Consider the following 18,305-nt stretch of genomic DNA (forward strand, 5'->3'; position numbering starts at 1 on the left):
CGAACGGGGACACACTTGAAACAGATTTTTGGGTTTTTAGTTGAGCTTTGTCGTTATTATGTTTTTCCTCTCTCTCCTTGATTTTTGTTTTATTACAACAACACATGAACTGTGAATTTATGGCAAACTATTTCTTGCAAGGATGTGAAGATTGTGCGTGTCCTGTTTCATTGTTTTTGTTATTACGCATTTTAATTTTTTGCGCTTTTTTTCACAACAGAATTCCGATTGGCTGGGACTATTCACTCGGTCGGTTAAATGCTGTTGTTGTTATTCTCATTACAATTGTTGTTGTTGCTGGCAGTTTTATGATTGTTTTTTTGTTTTTGTATTAAAATGCGTAACGCATTTTATGTGAAACGTCTCGGTGGACTCGAAGTGTTATGTGTGGTAGCAGACAAGCTGCCACCAACAGCAGAGCATAGGACGACAAAGATTCCTCCACTATTGTGAAGATCTAGAGGAGGGGGGTCACACATTAACAACCCTCTTGTTTAGCATAATAATGGCATAACAAACACACACAAGCAGACACACATACATGCACAGACAGGCATCATTGCCTAAAATTTGCCATTGTCGTAGTTTCGTATCCTTTTAAATGCTACGCAGTATGGTTTTAACGAGGTCACACTCATACATTGGCTTTATATATTTGATTTTTTCGAATTTACAGAGTATACGTGTGTATGTGTGTTTAAGTGGGTCTCCTGGTCTATGATCCAGAACGAAGTTGCTACTTTTTTCCTTGCCTTTTGTTTTTGTCTTGTTTTGTAGTAAAACATGTAGTTTCCCCTTAGACGTTTTTGATTATTTTTATTTCGTCTTTCTTATCTATTTTTGCAGACAAATTATTTGGGTGGAATTCCCCATAAAGATCAGACAGCTAATCTAGGCTATAAATCTTAAAGGAAACGAAAAGAAAAACAATTTAAAACAAGTGCTCGAAGGCTTAACAATGGAATTTTATTCAGTGGAAGAATTTTTTTTTTATGTTTGTGGATTTTTTTAAAATATTTTTAAGCACTCAAATAGTGGATTTCTTAAAGAATATTTTTTCAAGAACTAACACAAGGCGTGGATTTTTTAAAGAATATTTTTTCAAGAACTAACACAAGGCGTGGATTTTTTAAAGAATATTTTTTTAAGGACTAACACAAGGCGTGGATTTCTTAAAGAATATTTTTTCAAGGACTAGAACAAGGCGTGGATCTCTTAAGGAATATTTTTTCAAGGACTAGAACAAGGCGTGGATTTCTTAAAGAATATTTTTTCAAGGACTAGAACAAGGCGTGGATTTCTTAAAGAATATTTTTTTCAAGGTCTAATACAAGGCGTGGATTTTTTAAAGAATATTTTTTCAAAGACTAACACAAGGCGTGGATTTTTTAAAGAATAATTTTTCAAGGACTAACACAAGGCGTGGATTTTTTAAAGTATATTTTTTCAAGGACTAATATAAGGCGTGAATTTTTTAAAGTATATTTATTCAAGGACTAATATAAGGCGTGGATTTTTTAAAGTATATATTTTCAAGGTCTAGAACAAGTCGTGGATTTCTTAAAGAATATTTTTTCAAGGACTTGAACAAGGCGTGGATTTCTTAAAGAATATTTTTTCAAGGACTTGAACAAGGCGTGGATTTCTTAAAGAATATTTTTTCAAGGACTTGAACAAGGCGTGGATTTCTTAAAGAATATTTTTTCAAGGACTAGAACAAGGCGTGGATTTCTTAAAGAATATTTTTTCAAGGACTAGAAAAAGGCGTGGATTTCTTAAAGAATATTTTTTCAAGGACTAGAACAAGGCGTGGATTTTTTAAAGAATATTTTTTCAAGGACTAGAACAAGGCGTGGATTTCTTAAAGAATATTTTTTCAAGGACTTGAACAAGGCGTGGATTTCTTAAAGAATATTTTTCAAGGACTTGAACAAGGCGTGGATTTCTTAAAGAATATTTTTTCAAGGACTAGAACAAGGCGTGGATTTCTTAAAGAATATTTTTTCAAGGACTAGAAAAAGGCGTGGATTTCTTAAAGAATATTTTTTCAAGGACTAGAACAAGGCGTGGATTTCTTAAAGAATATTTTTTCAAGGACTAGAACAAGGCGTGGATTTCTTAAAGAATATTTTTTTCAAGGTCTAATACAAGGCGTGGATTTTTTAAAGAATAATTTTTCAAGGACTAACACAAGGCGTGGATTTTTTAAAGTATATTTTTTCAAGGACTAATATAAGGCGTGGATTTTTTAAAGTATATATTTTCAAGGTCTAGAACAAGGCGTGGATTTCTTAAAGAATATTTTTTCAAGGACTAGAACAAGGCGTGGATTTCTTAAAGAATATTTTTTCAAGGACTTGAACAAGGCGTGGATTTCTTAAAGAATATTTTTTCAAGGACTTGAACAAGGCGTGGATTTCTTAAAGAATATTTTTTCAAGAACTAGAACAAGGCGTGGATTTCTTAAAGAATATTTTTTCAAGGACTAGAAAAAGGCGTGGATTTCTTAAAGAATATTTTTTCAAGGACTAGAACAAGGCGTGGATTTTTTAAAGAATATTTTTTCAAGGACTAGAACAAGGCGTGGATTTTTTAAAGAATATTTTTTCAAGGACCAACACAAGGCGTGAATTTTTTAAAGAATATTTTTTCAAGGACCAACACAAGGCGTGGATTTTTTAAAGAATATTTTTTCAAGGACCAACACAAGGCGTGGATTTTTTAAAGAATATTTTTTCAAGGACCAACACAAGGCGTGGATTTTTTAAAGAATATTTTTTCAAGGACCAACACAAGGCGTGGATTTTTAAAGAATATTTTTTCAAGGACTAGAAGAAGGCGTGGATTTTTTAAAGAATATTTTTTCAAGGACTAGAACAAGGCGTGGATTTCTTAAAGAATCTTTTTTCAAGGACTAGAACAAGGCGTGGATTTCTTAAAGAATCTTTTTTCAAGGACTAGAACAAGGCGTGGATTTCTTAAAGAATCTTTTTTCAAGGACTAGAACAAGGCGTGGTTTTATTAAAGAATATTTTTTCAAAAAACAAGGCGTGGAATTTTAAATATTTTTTCAAGAAATGTCGTGGATTTTTGAAAATATTTTTTCAAGGAAATATCGTGGATTTTTGAAAATATTTTTTCAAGAAATATCGGATTTTTGAAAATATTTTTTCAAGAAATATCGGATTTTTGAAAATATTTTTTGAAGAAATATGGGATTTTTGAAAATATTTTTTCAAGAAATATCGGATTTTTGAAAATATTCATTCAAGGAATCTCTAATTAATATGAATATCCTTCCAAAAACTTGCATAACAATTAACTTGGACTTTTTAGGGACGATCATTCTACATTCTATAGGTTCCAAATATTCCGAAGATTCCTAAACAGAGCCTCTGAACTCCAATTGCTATTATCAGCCCAAAGACTTGCAAAGACTTGCATAACAATTAACTTGGACCTTTTAGGGACGATCATTCTATATTCTATAGGTTCCAAATATTCCGAAGGTTCCAAAACAGAGCCTCTGAACTCCAATTGCTATTATCAGCCCGCATACAACTGCCGCTTCCTATTCTAGGTATCCGGGTGGCTAAAGATACATTGTAGTATGACATTCTCGACAAAGGGCTGTTCTGGGTTCTTGAACGGCGAACAAGATCTTTATAGAAAATGTTCTATACTGATCGAAGTTTTTACACAGCATCCTGTCCCATTTTCGGTATTCTGAAGGCATTCCGGAAACTTCGAGGCTGAGAAACACAATTGCAAAATATTTTGAATGTGTTAACGGATCTTTTTAACGAAGTGGCTACAACTTTGCATTCCGGTTTCTAAGATGGTGAAAATATCTGCACAAAATTTCCGACATATGACCACCACAAAATGATCCTAGACCATTTTCGGAATTTCTTATCAATGTGACTGTAATATAACGTTCCCGGTTTTTGGAGGGTGAAACATATATTTTTGCAGAAAATATTTTTATATAGGTCCATGTTTTGACGTAGCCCCCGTGTTCCGACCCATTTTCGGTATTTTGATGGCTTTAGCCTTCCAAATGGTCACGCCGAGTTTTGAGATTTTGTTGAGGTTCCTTTCCCAGTTTTCTAACCTGAGTGTCTGTAATTCGATAGTTATTTTTCACATCCTATAAAGGTCCTTACATCCCATATAAAGGTCCTTTTCGATTTAAGAAATTTCACGTTTTGTTTTTTATATTTTTTATTTATTTATTTTTTCATCGAAATGGTCCATAGTAAAAACTTGATCATAAAATGGAATCTAGTAAAGTCCTTCATCATAATTTTTATTAAATGCCCTTTTCGAAAAATGGGCGTGTCATTCACACGAATAAATTTTCCATTGCCCATGTTTTTTTTCCTAAAACTTGTCATCATTTTAAAGTTACCAAGAAAAACCCTGTGCACTATCTCACGAAAGTGACGAGACAGTCAATATAGATAACAATAAAAAACACAACGACCAACCATAAATATACCAACCAACCAATTTTCAAATTGAAAATGAAGAAGAAAAAAATTATATGTATCCATTTCAATGCCAATTCATCCTTTAGAGAATCCTTTTTTTCTGCTCTTGTCTTATGACTGCACAAATCGTAAAAAAAATCCCTTTTCACTTTGTGGAAAATGTCAGGATATTCGTCGTATGTATGTATGTACGATTGTTCTGTGTGGTGTGTAGTATATTTTGCATGAAACGTAAAAACGAAAGCGATAGTATTAGGTGTTGTCGTTGTCGTCCAGACTCGTCCCCTTACTCCTTGACCATACACACGACACTCGATGCTGCTACTACCTCAACAACATCGTGATCGTGAAACGAACTTTAATTTTATTCCAGGAATTTCTATACAACTTTGTGAAAAACTATTCAAGTTCGGCTTTCATTTGTTTGTGTAAATTTTCATGGATATCCTGATGGGAGGTTTGGCAACTATTTTTTTGGAATTGGTCCAGCTTCAATTACTATTAAGGTACACACACACATTCACATACACATTGCCATGGATAGAGGGAAAACAATAATAACGACAAAAACAACAATAATATTAGCACCGACCGACCGAGCAAGCGAGCGAGCAACACACGAACAAACGACATCGACGATTCAATACGAGTTATCCTTTAGTATGTATTTTTTGCAATAGTTTATAGGCGACAGAGAGTGTGTGTACGTATGTGTGTCTCACTGTGTATGAGTGTTGCATGCAACTGATGCTGGGTCAGGTTGAGGTTATCAATGTTGGCTGGCAGGCAACTGGCCTATCGGTCCAGCATCCCGCCATGAACATCAGTAGCAGCCGAGGCAGCAACATCACAAATCAAGTTTGTATTCGGGACAAATGTAAAACACACACCGACAAACAAGGGCACACATGACCACACTTACACACACACGCCCGCTCAGATACACTTTCAATTATCCGGTACGTTTGATGTAGTATATACACTAGAAATTTACAAGTCACACATTGTGTTTATCATTTTTTTCACTTTTACAATTTCTATTTTTTTTTATTTTCCATAAATTCCTTGAAGATATTATTTACCGTTTTCATAAAATTTTCACACAATTTTTTCTTTATTCACAATCCTTTTTGGTAACCCAAAAGGATTTTGTTGTTGTTTTCACAATTTTGCACTTCTTTCATAAAACCGTTTTCTTCATTGGCATTTGCTTTTGTTGTTGTTGTTTTACTGTTTTTTTTTCAGTTAGAATAACTGCACTCAGCAGCGCTTTATTCCGAGCTCAACAACCGTCCGTACACAGAATTTAACGTTCTTTTCACGTCGACACTCGAAAACAGAATAACTGTGATATCCCAGCACCAGCAAAGGTGTATTTTCTATGCTCTCAATTTGCTCAGTTGTGGCGGCACCAAACACGAACGAACAAACATACACACGCATTAACCAAATCTTCATCGTTGCCCAGATTTCACACAACATATTTTGAGTTACATAGCAGCAGCAATTTTTGCAAATAGTCTTTCCCATCATTGGCATACTCTTTTGGCGCTCTTTACTTCCCGTTGTTTTTGTAATTCTCATTGGGATTTATTCTCCCAATCAGAGTCAGAGAGTATACATATCTCACTATTTCCATGATACACAACAAATGCTATTCTCTGTTTATGTTTTTTTTATTCACTCTCAAACAAACATTGAGGTCTTTCTGTTGGCAAACAAAAACAAACTGCTGCCATGAATAACGGAAGTTGGAGAGAGTACTCTTCCACTTCGCATCAATTATGTATGTGTAATGTTGTCGTGTGATGCTTCGCAGAATTTGCTATGAGGGAGATTTTTCTTAGGTGAGAAGGCCAAATGAAATGTGGGCCCAAAGCAGACAAATTTGTATCAAAATCGGCGCCCAAATATTGTATGTAGCAATATTTGGGCAGAATTCCTTGCGTAAAATATAAAATCGAAATGTTTTGGCACTGAGATCATCAGCAAACGTCAATAGTCAGCCAACAAATTGTACAGGCCAGGTAACCCGGAAGTCAAAATATATAGCCATTTATATATTTTGACTTCCGGGTTACCTGGAGGGAGAAAAATATCTTTGCAGAAAATATTTACTATACCTAAATTTTCTGTTTTGAAAGTGTTATCCGCTTAGTAATTTATCATTCAGGATTTTTAAAGGAAAGAAAATCTATCTAAAGAAAATAGTCGATATAAGACCACGTTAGACTTAAATAAAATTAGGAAATCACAGCAAATCTGTGGATACTGAAGAAGAGCTAGGGCTATCTTGTCTACTGGGGACACTGAGAAAGAGAACGTGCGGTTGTTTTCTGTGAAGAACTTTCAATTAAGAACTCATACAAACTAACTAATAATTCTAGGGTTTTTTTTCAAGCAGAGGTTTTATCAATCCTGAAACCGGCGAAGTTAGTCAAGGACCTATGTACTCGGTTCGGGTGACTATATTTGTCGAGAGTCAAGCGGCACTTAAAGCAATCAGGTCGTGAACCGTAAACTCTAGGGTAGTTCATGATTGTAAATCGGATCTGCGGTATATACGGCATTTTGTAAGACGTTGCTTCTGCTTGAAGCATCAGTAAGCTCGCTTTTATATGCCTTTTGAGCTGGGGCATCTTCATCCATTCGCACAACATGGCGTAGCCACCGTAGTCGCTGCAACTCGAGCTGCCTCATCTGCTTGCACAAGTATCCCATGCTTCTGAACAATACACCAGAACTATTAGGATCAGCGTCTTGTAGAGTGTGAGTTTGGTCTGGGGAAAGGTGGCTTTGTTTCTAAACAGCTTACTTAGATCATAATAGCATTTGTTGGTCAACACATTTCTGTTTATGTTCACCTTTGCATCTCGTATGACATCTGTGCCAGTTAAAGTTATCCTGCATAGCCGTATTAATTTTGCTGGAATGCCGAACGCAGATATGCCTATAAAACCCTCTGAACGGATATAGACGACGTTCTGAAGCCGCATTGGTATGGTCCAATAATATCATTGACTATTGGTTTCAGTCGTTCACACGATATCACTTTATATGCGATGGGAAGGAGACAAATTCCTCTATAGTTGGTACTTATTGTCTATACTCCTTTCATACCAGACATTGGGCATGCATTACTCTAGCCAAATTGTACTAATGACTGTCCCGTCCTGAATAGTTCGGCTGGTAGTCCATCGGCACCTGATGCTTTATTATTCTTCAGCCGATTGATTGCTATTCTGACTTCATCTTTGCTGCCGCGAAGTCAATCAACCTCATGACGTTGTCGGATGGAGGCTGAATTTTCCGACGGTGGGGCCAAAAATATTTTGCCTTCCGATTTTTGCATTTAAATCTCCTAGCAGAATGTTAATGTCGTAGCCAGGGCTGCGGTTATATGGCGTTTCTAGCCGCTACTAAAACATGCCTTTGGTCCGTTCATCTTTGTCTTCGGTCGGCACATGGTCGCAAATGAGACTGATATAAAAGAACTTCGCTTTTATACGGATTATGAAGTGAATCTGGTGACGAGGTCTTTTATTCTCCTGTTAACAATAATATCGGCTTTCCGAGTGTGGGCAACTAACCCGACACTTCAACCAATTTTTTTAAGTTCTTATGGGTGAAGTATCGATCAAACAATTTCAGATTTATGCTCGTGGGAAGGGTGACATTTTGCAGTAAAAAATATTTTGTTGGGTGCATTCCATTGTGAGTTACAGGATGTTAAAAATGGAAGTGAACAAAGAGAAAATTCGGTACATTTTACAGATTTTCTTTATATAAATGGTGTTTACAAATGGAGTTTATAGTTCCTATGCTGTTACAGCCAATTATATGCAATTTTGGTTTCGCATATTCCGTTCAGAAATGTTTGATGTTAAAGATACGCCTCGCATAGGGAGGCCGGAGAAATATTCAAGAAATGTTTTTAAAATGAGAACAAATCATACAACAAAACGGTGTATATTTGGTCCAAATCGGATATTCTGAAGTATGTCCTATAGTCATATACAAATAATGAATTTATTTTTCCCCAACCTAATATTATTATACATGATCATACTGACTTTAATTACACTGACCCTGTCTATGTGTTGCGCAATCCTGACATTAGATTTATTATAATACTAAATAATAAGTAGACAAATTTACTGACGCCAGAAGGTATTTATATATTTACGATATTTTACTTAAGGCCCTCAACGCACAAAATCCCACACATGCACCTGTTTCCTAGAAAACAACACTATTGGAATTTTCAACGGAACTCACAAAGAGCGCCAAATGAAAGTTGCGTATAATGTTGGTGTTTTGTTTTTATTTTCATGTTTTGGTTCTACTTCTGGAGCATAATGTTTGTAAGACTATGTACAATAAGGGTGTTTTTAACATCACTAGGTTTGTATGAATGAATGCGAAAAAAACTCACCAACCAAAACAACAACAAAGGAAATAAAGAGATGCCATTATGACAACTTTAAAAGTACAACAAAATAAAACACCATTGCTCTTATTTTTGCTTCGTCTCCATGGTGATAGCATTGCTCTTTCTCACAGAGAATGAGCAGTCTTGGCAAGAGAAGTTCAGAGAGTGTCAATTACATCAAATTACAACGGAGTTCCATGCAAAAATTTTCTATAAATGCGTAAAAATCGCACACTAGACAATAACAACAAAAACACTGTTGTAGCATATATGAGAGGAAGCAGCAGTACTCATTTACATATTTACATTTATGATTGCTAATGTTCGACGCAAAATATTCACCCACACACACCTGTGCGGAGTGTTATTATTATTATGTAAAATACTATGTATGAAGAATTAATCTTTAAGCAAAGATATTATGAACTGACAAATAGGTATCCGGAGATAATGTCATTATTAAATAATAGATGAAGAGCAAGCAAGTAGCAGCATGTACACTATTATTTCCATATTGTCTCTGCTTTTGATGACGACGATGATGATGATAATAATAATCACACTACACATGTAATACGTGCTGTTTGAAAATTAGATTAGTGGCGGTAAGATTTTGAGGAATGGTTTGCCACAAATGTGACTCTCATTCCCATTATTTCCATGACCCATTTTTTTATTAGACCACAATTTTAATTAGGTTTTCCTTTTTTTGTTTTTATAAAAGCTATCCCTATTCGGAGTTTATTGTAAATGGGAAGACTACTGAATGTCATTGGTAATACTGAAAAGACATTGGATAAGGAAAAAAAGCACTTAAATATTATAATAGAAATATATTAATTTAGCCATGTCTGTCTGTTGAAATCACGTTGGACATAGCAATCTTTCAACTTTTCAATCTGAATGGCCTCGATTTAATATTCCGTGTTCTTGGAGTTTGGAATATATCTATACATATACCTTGGCATCTGTAGTCGAAGGTACTGCTACATGCAGGCAACAAAAGCAGCAAATGAGCTAATTCAAGGACCACAGAGGACGACCAAGCCGACCATCTGAGAATGATGTGGACTCAAACTCCGAGTCTGAACATAAAGACATGACAAATAAAACCATCTTAGAATGCAGAAAAAAAAACAGAAGCTGGTAAGATAGTTAATGAAGTGAGAAAGAAAATCGCCAAGCTCACTTCAAGCGTTTATCCAGGCACAAAAACGAAAAATAGGCAGAATTAACCGAAAAAAAAAACAAAATTGAACAGCAAGTCAATGCTTAGAAAGATAAACCTGATGGTCCCTCCACTTCCTCGGAAGTAGCGATGAGGATCTGGTCTACAGAAGAGCAGACGAACACCAAACTCGCAAAAAAGAAAAATATCTTATCTTCGACTGATAGAAAGAGAACACATAGAATGCAGAAAAAACAGAAGCTGGTAAGATAGTTAATGAAGTGAGCAAGAAAATCGCCAAGCTCACTTCAAGAAAAAAAGCGTTTATCCAGGCACAAAAACGAAAAATAGGCAGAATTAACCGAAAAAAAAAACAAAATTGTACAGCAAGTCAATGCTCAGAAAGATAAACCTGGTGGTCCCTCCACTTCCTCGGAAGTAGCGATGAGGATCTGGTCTACAGAAGAGCAGACGAACACCAAGCTCGCAAAAAAGAAAAATATCTTCTATTCGACTGATAGAAAGAGAACACATAGCCTACCCGTAGTCAGAGGAGATTGGTACGAAAATCCATCGACCACCGATCCACCGACATCGCCACCTTCGGCTCTAATATCATATAATAAACTCAAAAAATAAATAACCGGAATTAACGGAAGAGGTAGACAGCGACAACAGATGGTAAGTAGCCTCCATCTTATGCAAAGCTCGCCAGGTGGTGCAGAAAAGACGAGCTCTGCTATGCAGTGATAGACGAAAACAGCGCGTCTGGAAAACTAAAAAAGAAGACCCAACAAGAGGTGAAGGATGCGGTTAACAATAAGATCATGGAGAACCCGCTGCAAGGTGTGTAGGTACCCTATTGATCTGGATAGCTGCAGTTTCAAGAGAGACATCTACTGCTAGAGTTTGAGTAATCAATGAGCATAGAAGCCCTGAGAAAACTAGTGGCAGATATTGTCCCGACAATCAAACTTAAGCTGGCGAGGAAACAGGACCTTCCTCAACTACAAAAGGCAAATGGTTTCGTCAGAGGATGGGGCAGCAAGTTCGCGACAGAACACATGCTCAAAGTATTGGGTCTACAAAATAGGACACTGCTGATGAAGAAATTGAAAGTATTTCACAGGGAGGGAAAATAAGATGGAACTCTATGGGTTTTGGGTCTAGACAGTTCTTCAATTTCAAGTCTGGCGCACTAGATGGCGTGTCTAACGCAGTCTTCTTAAATATTTGGAAGGCAATGATTGGAGACGAAGATGTCAAGAAAAGTAGCGAGAAAGAAACACCTAGAAACAAAAGGAGGGAGCCAAGGAAAAGATAACCGACACCCAAGAGGACCGTTTATTGAAGGACAATTGACAGAATTCATACACGGACCTTAGACAATAAAAAACAAGGGCTCTGGATTCAAAACATGTTTGCAGAATATTATCGATATAGATCCTGTAACAACATATCTTAAGAAAATTTTTCGATATTGTTCGTTTTTTTTTTTTTTTTTTTTGTTTCATCCAGATTGTAATTTTATGTTTTAGATTCTCAATAAGATTCTCTATGTTTATGGGTAGCCCCTATTATACGGTATTTTAGGGGCATTAAGCACGTTTTTCAACTAATTCGATTTTTTAGGTTTTATGCGGTGTCAAATTTTCCAACCAAAACATTATCAATATCGGTTTATGTTGTGATATAGCTCCAGTTTTGACAGATTTCGATTAGCAAAAACCTGGGCAAAAACCTGGGCAAAAAAGTGCAAAAACGTTTTCCCCTATAAGTTGAGCATTTAATATACCAAAAATCGATCGGAATTTTTATATACTGATTATTCTAAAGTAAATTTCTCTTATGAAGATTTGAAACCCTATGAAACTCCAAAATATAAAAGTTTACCTAATTTGGTCGAAAAACAATCCCAAAAATACTAAAATTGGGAGGTTAAGACCCCCAACCCAAAATACCGAATATCGAAACTCTGATTGATATATCCCCTTTTCATTGACATCAAATTTTCAAAACTCTATCTTAAATATTGCGATCCTTATCACAATTGCTCCTTATTCGAAATCCCGGTCTTACCTCTTGGTGAACAATGTCATAATTTCGCCTTTAATATATCTTTGTTTTATAAAAAACAACAACAAATTCTTATATGAGATTAAGGGAGAATAATATTTTCCCCACCAAAAAAAGTAGTTAGTTTTTTATTCTAAAACACCTCAATAATGTGCATTTATTGAACATCTACTAATTTCCCCCCATCAGATGTTATGACCTCAGTAACCATCACAAATTCTTCAAATGTCTCCACTATCTCTTAAAAACCCATAGACAGACATGATTATGATTATCGCGATAAAGAAAAAATAAACTCGTATCACTCAACATACAATGTTGTTGGTGGTGGTCCACTGAGCGTCCTTTTGTCGATAAATCGATTAGTGTCAATTTCTTGGTGCTTCGATTCCATATTTTTTTCGCAACATTCAAACATTCCTGGATGTAATGTCGTTTCTTTTTTCCAACTATGCTCCTTTGTCGTTTATGTTTCATCCAATTGACCTAGATCTTCCTGATTCTATTGTTGTTGCTACTATTGCTTCAAATACTACGGGGTTTCTTGCCATACACACACACTCGCTTAGTAGTGGAACGACAGCATAAAATAGAGGTCTATTGTTACTCCTCTTACAGGATTGGCATACAACATGTACAACTTATGTGGGTGACAGTGTGCGTGTGTGTGTAATTGCGATAAACATACATATGTATATGTATTTAAGATTGTCCTAAAGGCATTTTATATACATATATCACCCGCTCGCCACCAGCCAATGTTAATATATTTCAACTTAATGCCTTCACAGCACTGTACCAAATAAATGTGTTGTGCCCTGTCGTTACATACGACCTAGTACCAAAACAACTGCGTCTTAACCGGGAATAACGACAATCTTACACAACAGCCAATACTATGTTTTTACATATTCCCTTTTATCATGATGTTTTTTAGGCCGCGAAGAAGTTTGAATGTTAACAGAAAGCTTTTAACAGGATGTGAAAAAATTATGTTATTAAGATTTGCCTAGTTGAGCTTTTTAAAAAGTTTACGAACCTTTCTTCAATTTATTTAGTATGAGAAAAAATTGGCACGCAATTAAAAATAAAACAAGTAAAAAAGTTCGGTCTGGCCGGGCCGAACAGTTTGTAGCCCCCGCCTTAAGACTATCGGGACATTTATATGGCGACTATGTTATGGTGTTATGTGATAGTAGGTTGTTCATGTTCCAGAAAGGGGACTTTTTAAATTTATTTTTTATTCACCAGGAGTCCGATATGTGCAATTATAGACACTCCTATGATCCGGAGAAATTTGTATACCGGTAGCCTTCCAGAACCCTTTATACCAAATTACAGCCCCATCGGTTGGAAAATTCAGTTAAAGTCTTCAAAATACCGAAAATGGGATGGTACCGTTCTATGGGAGGTATGTCAAACCGTATCCTGATTTTGATATATTTTTTTTTTTTGTAGAAAGGTTTGACACCCCACAAGAATTTTATAAATCAAATTAGAGAGAATTTGTTTAAAAAACATGTCCAAACCCCCAAAAAACCGAACAATGGGTGTACCATTATATGGGATCTCCCCGGAAAATTCGGCAGATATTGATAATTTTTGGTAGGGGGATTTTTTACGCAATGAGAATACTAAATATAAAATTACGCCTAATTTAGTTGAAGGACATGTCCAAGCTCCTCAAAATACCGAAATTTGGTATGTAGCGTTATATGGGGAATTCCCAAAAAGTGATCCAATTTTGATCATGCCTAGTAGGAAAATCCCACGAGAAACTGAAAAATCAAATTAAAGCCAATTCGGTTAAAAAACGTGCTCAAAACCCCCCAAAAACCCGAATCGTGGGGGAACATTTGGTAGGAACACTTTCTATACAATGAGAATCTAAAATAATTCCCAAAAGTGAACCAATATTGGTCATGCTGAAAACCCCCCATAATACCCGGAAACATGGGTTAAGTTGACAAGTTTTGGTAGGGACATTTCCTACCCAATAAGAATCCAAAATATTAAATTGGTTGAAACGAGTTCGCAAGCTCCCCAAAATATCCATATTTGGAGTGTAGCTTTATATGATGGGCTTCCCTAAAAGGCGGGTCAATATTGAAAATATTTAGTAGGACCATTTTTTACCATACCACGACTCAAAATAACAAATTTCAACCAAAACCATCCAGATACCGAATATTGGGGGTACCCTTATATGGAGGCTACCCTAAAAAGTGGACCAATACTGATCACTTTCAAATTACAGCCATTTTGGTTGAAAACGTAGTTAGGAACTTCAACATTCCGAAAGCCACTTCGATGGGAATATACGCCAACATTAAAAACACAAACGAAAATGTGTCAGGATTTTTATAAGGGGGCTACGTCAAAACATAAACCAATTCTGAAAATTGTTTGCACACTCCAATGATTTTTGCCCTCAAAAAACCCGTAATACCAAATTACAGCCTCTTCGGCGAAATTTTACGGATAAAACGTCGAAAATGTGGAGAAAAGCCTACATGAAGGTTATGTTAAAACATGGGCCATTTAGTCCAATTTCAGAAGAAATATGGAAATATTCCTTGATCCAGAGGTATTTTCGAAATACAAACTTGTTAATCAGATGTGAGGACACCACCAAAATTTTCCTAGTGAGCAAACACCTCTCCTACAGTAGTTTTAATGTGAAGTCTAATAACTTCGTTCCTATAACGATACTATTTAAGCCCAATAATTACCCACTTCTGACTCTATCATACCACCGTGCCCCAATCCCCTCATTTCCATTTATGGCGTTATTTATTCTTAGAACAAATTCGTTATATCCCCTACTATTTAATTTGATATAATCAACAATCAATAAATCCCATGATCTCAATTGACTTAAAAAACAAACGCATGAATTAGTATTTAAAATATATAGAAACATTTAATTTATTTCAATTTATTTTATTTTTTCTCACATCTTAACATAATCAAAATAATAACCTAAAAACTAAAAGAATATCTCTACTTTATGATTCTTCATAATTTTCCGTTTTAATATCATTCAGACCCAATTCTTCATTTTGTTCATATGAACGGACATATTTTGTTACTTTCAGCTTATCATCGGGTTCATCGGTGTCACTCAACGATTGAACATAACTATTACCGGCTGGATCATCCAAAACCAATGTTGCGGGCATTTCCAAAGACAATATTTTTTCGAATTTTTCAATGAAACCTTTGAAACGATTTTTGAAGGCTTCATCGGTTGAATCTTGGAACATGACATCATTACCCTCAATTTGATCTTTCATGGCGGTTAGGATACCTTCAACGGTTGTGAAACGACCACCCAATGCTGAGGGACCAACTTCACAATCCAATTCGGGTATGAGTAAGTTGCATGTTTCTGATTTCAAGACATCACGAGTTAGGTCTTCTTTGCAATCAACACGCACCTCAAAACGGGTACCCTTATCCTCGATGCCACCACCCGATTTAACTTCATTTGTTTTACAACCACAAACATCACATACGGTGGCCATAATAACAACTTCTTTGAAATGGGGGATTTTTGTTAGTTTCATATTTGTTTCGCATGGAGAACGACATTCAGGGCAGAGCGTTTGGAATTGTAAAACTTCGCCATGTAAATCTTCCAAAGTCCATTCGCCCTCTGGAATAGGTTTCAGCAATTGTTTGTCTTCCTTTAAGATCTTCTTTTCGCCCTCTTGTACCTCGTTTGCATCATACAGACCCAATAGTTGATCTTGTTCTTTGGATCGTGTAAAATGTGTGGTCTTACAATTGGGGTCATGTGCCGGTGCCAATGGATTTTCCACAAAACTGTTACCACTTATGTCATCCAATTCCAAGGTGAAGTTTGTTTTCAAAGACTTCAAATCATTCAATCGTTCAATATAGGCATCAATGGCAGCTGCTGCATCTGGATGTTCAATGCGTCGCTTATCCTGATCTTGGCTAAGTCCGCGAATGGTACGATCGATTATACCTTCCACGGTGGTAATTTCACCCTTTTGCGATTGTGAAGGAATTTCCAGCTCAACTTCAGGAATTTTCACCGACGTATAATCGGAGCGTACAACGCGACGATTCAAATCACTGCTAGACTTAACCTCCAATTTGATGTGTACACCCTTCTTTTGGATTTCCGATGCCGATTGAATTTCATTGTTTTCGAAGCCACAGAACTCACATTTGAATGACATCAGCACAACCTCTTTGAAAAATGGAATTTTGGTCAAGAGGAGGCGCGTAACACCCGTTTTGAAACAATTCATACATGCCGATTCAATTTCAGTTGCCTCATTAACCGCTTCGTCAGCATCGATTTCTTTGAATAATGGTCCCTTCTTCTCATCCTGAACGGAGTCACTGTTTGTTGTTATATTTTCCGTAGCTTGCGTTGCCATTGTTGACTTGTTGTTACTTTGTTCTGTTGAATGCAATTGAATTTTCTCGTTTATCTTTAATAATTTTCCAGAATTTTCGCACTTGTTTGCTTTTATATCGTCGGTCGGCGTATATGATGTTGGCTATATGATGTATCAAGAGATGAATGAACAGACCGAAAACATGAGTTGAGTTGTGTTGATTTTGCAAACAGCTGGTGAGAGAACGTGTCGTTCAGTGTTGTATATTCCCGTAGGAGATTTTGGTAGTTCATTACATTAGGTCTGTTCTATGTTTCAACTGTTTGTAATGATGAATAAATAGTATATTCCAGAATTTGCAAGAATCTTATACGACTCGGAATTGTTTTCTTTATAAATTCGACACATTTCGAGGTTATCTGACACATATCCAGGAAAATCTAACCAGTAAGAATTGTAAGATGACTGCCAAACCAAGTCGAAATATTGGAATATAAAAATAAACAAAATTTCTGATATTTCATTTGTCCCTTACTGCAATAAACTACTAATTTAAACTATTTTTTCATAATAAAAAGTTGTAAATTCTGGCAGTACGGTAAACATTTACTCTAAAATGTATATACTTTTTTAGGTCGTACCTCAATTATGTCTGGAATTTTTACCCATTTCATTAGGGTGAGTAAGAACCACATTTTTTCTTGGAAGAAAATAAGGAGATTATTGATTGACGCCAAGCTAAACATAAACATATCTGTCGAGCAAAAGGAGAGGAATAATGAAGAGTTAAAAAACTAACGCAATATGGAGGAGGACGTAGTCCTAGCCTCTCAACACCCTTGTCACCGAGTAAAAGGGGACGAGCAAGTATAACAGGAGCAGAAGTGGTACGAGGAGTACAAATAGCGGCAGCATAAAAAAACGATATGAAGAAGGCGGACTTCAGGAAAAAAATGACCACAAGGGACCTCATGTGAGTAAGATTGGGTTCGGCGGGGTAAAGTTACTTTGAGAAATGCAACAACGGCAAATTTAATAGCAGATAATGAACAGCTGGTGAAAATAGGTTATCAACCAAAAATATTTGCTCACTTTGTATCCAAAATTGGTATAATTTTTGGCATTCAAACTGATATTCCTGAGGAAGAGCTGAAGGGTGCAATTCAGTAGTAGGCACACGTGTGCCTACTTAAAGTGTAAAAATATGGTTTAAAAGCTTGGAGTTGGCGCACGCGGTCAAAGTTTATGAATACTATAAAAAGGAAAAAAACCGTCCGGCCAGACAACGAACCTATGAAACAGGAGGCGAAAGATAGATACTCAGGTCATTTCAACAGTTTTGACATCCTAGCAGACAATATTGATAAACCCTTAACAACTCTGTAAGTGACCAACAAGAAAGCAAGTCCGACCAGGAATAAAACCATTGATAACAATATATTCTCAGCAAGTTTTTTACATGCTAGGAGCTCATTTGCGAACGTTGTCAAAAACAATAGAAGTCAGTTGAGAGAGAACGAAAATCCAAAAAAGAACATGCAGGAGTACAAGGAATCCTTGGAAGAAGAAACACTTTATCAGTCACTTAATGGATCAGTAATTCGTAAAACGCAGGAAGTCTTAGATTCGCTGTTGAATAATGTGAATGTGTTGGCCTCCCTACGGATAGGTAAGTTGAGCAATCAACAGATATTCACTCTAAATAATATAAAATACAAACTATGCAATGAAATCTTGAATATTGATGTCATCATGGTAAA

At 36.0% G+C, this 18,305-nt stretch overlaps 1 protein-coding gene across 1 annotated transcript; it reads right to left on the reverse strand.

Moving 5' to 3' along the window:
* Positions 1 to 15,177: 15,177 nt before the first annotated feature.
* LOC133324240 (zinc finger protein ZPR1-like) lies at positions 15,178 to 16,584 on the reverse strand. The gene has a single exon (XM_061533087.1). The coding sequence runs from the start codon at positions 16,582 to 16,584 to the stop codon at positions 15,178 to 15,180; it is 1,407 nt and encodes a 468-aa protein (XP_061389071.1).
* Positions 16,585 to 18,305: the final 1,721 nt, after the last annotated feature.

Source organism: Musca vetustissima, unplaced genomic scaffold, assembly GCF_032173495.1.
Source record: "Musca vetustissima isolate MV318-11 ecotype Yass unplaced genomic scaffold, APGP_CSIRO_Mvet_v1 utg24388, whole genome shotgun sequence".
Lineage (NCBI taxonomy): Eukaryota > Metazoa > Arthropoda > Insecta > Diptera > Muscidae > Musca > Musca vetustissima.

Bases quoted from the DNA above. Each gene is read 5' to 3' on its own strand.
- LOC133324240 (XM_061533087.1), bottom strand. From the start codon at position 16,584: ATGGCAACGCAAGCTACGGAAAATATAACAACAAACAGTGACTCCGTT.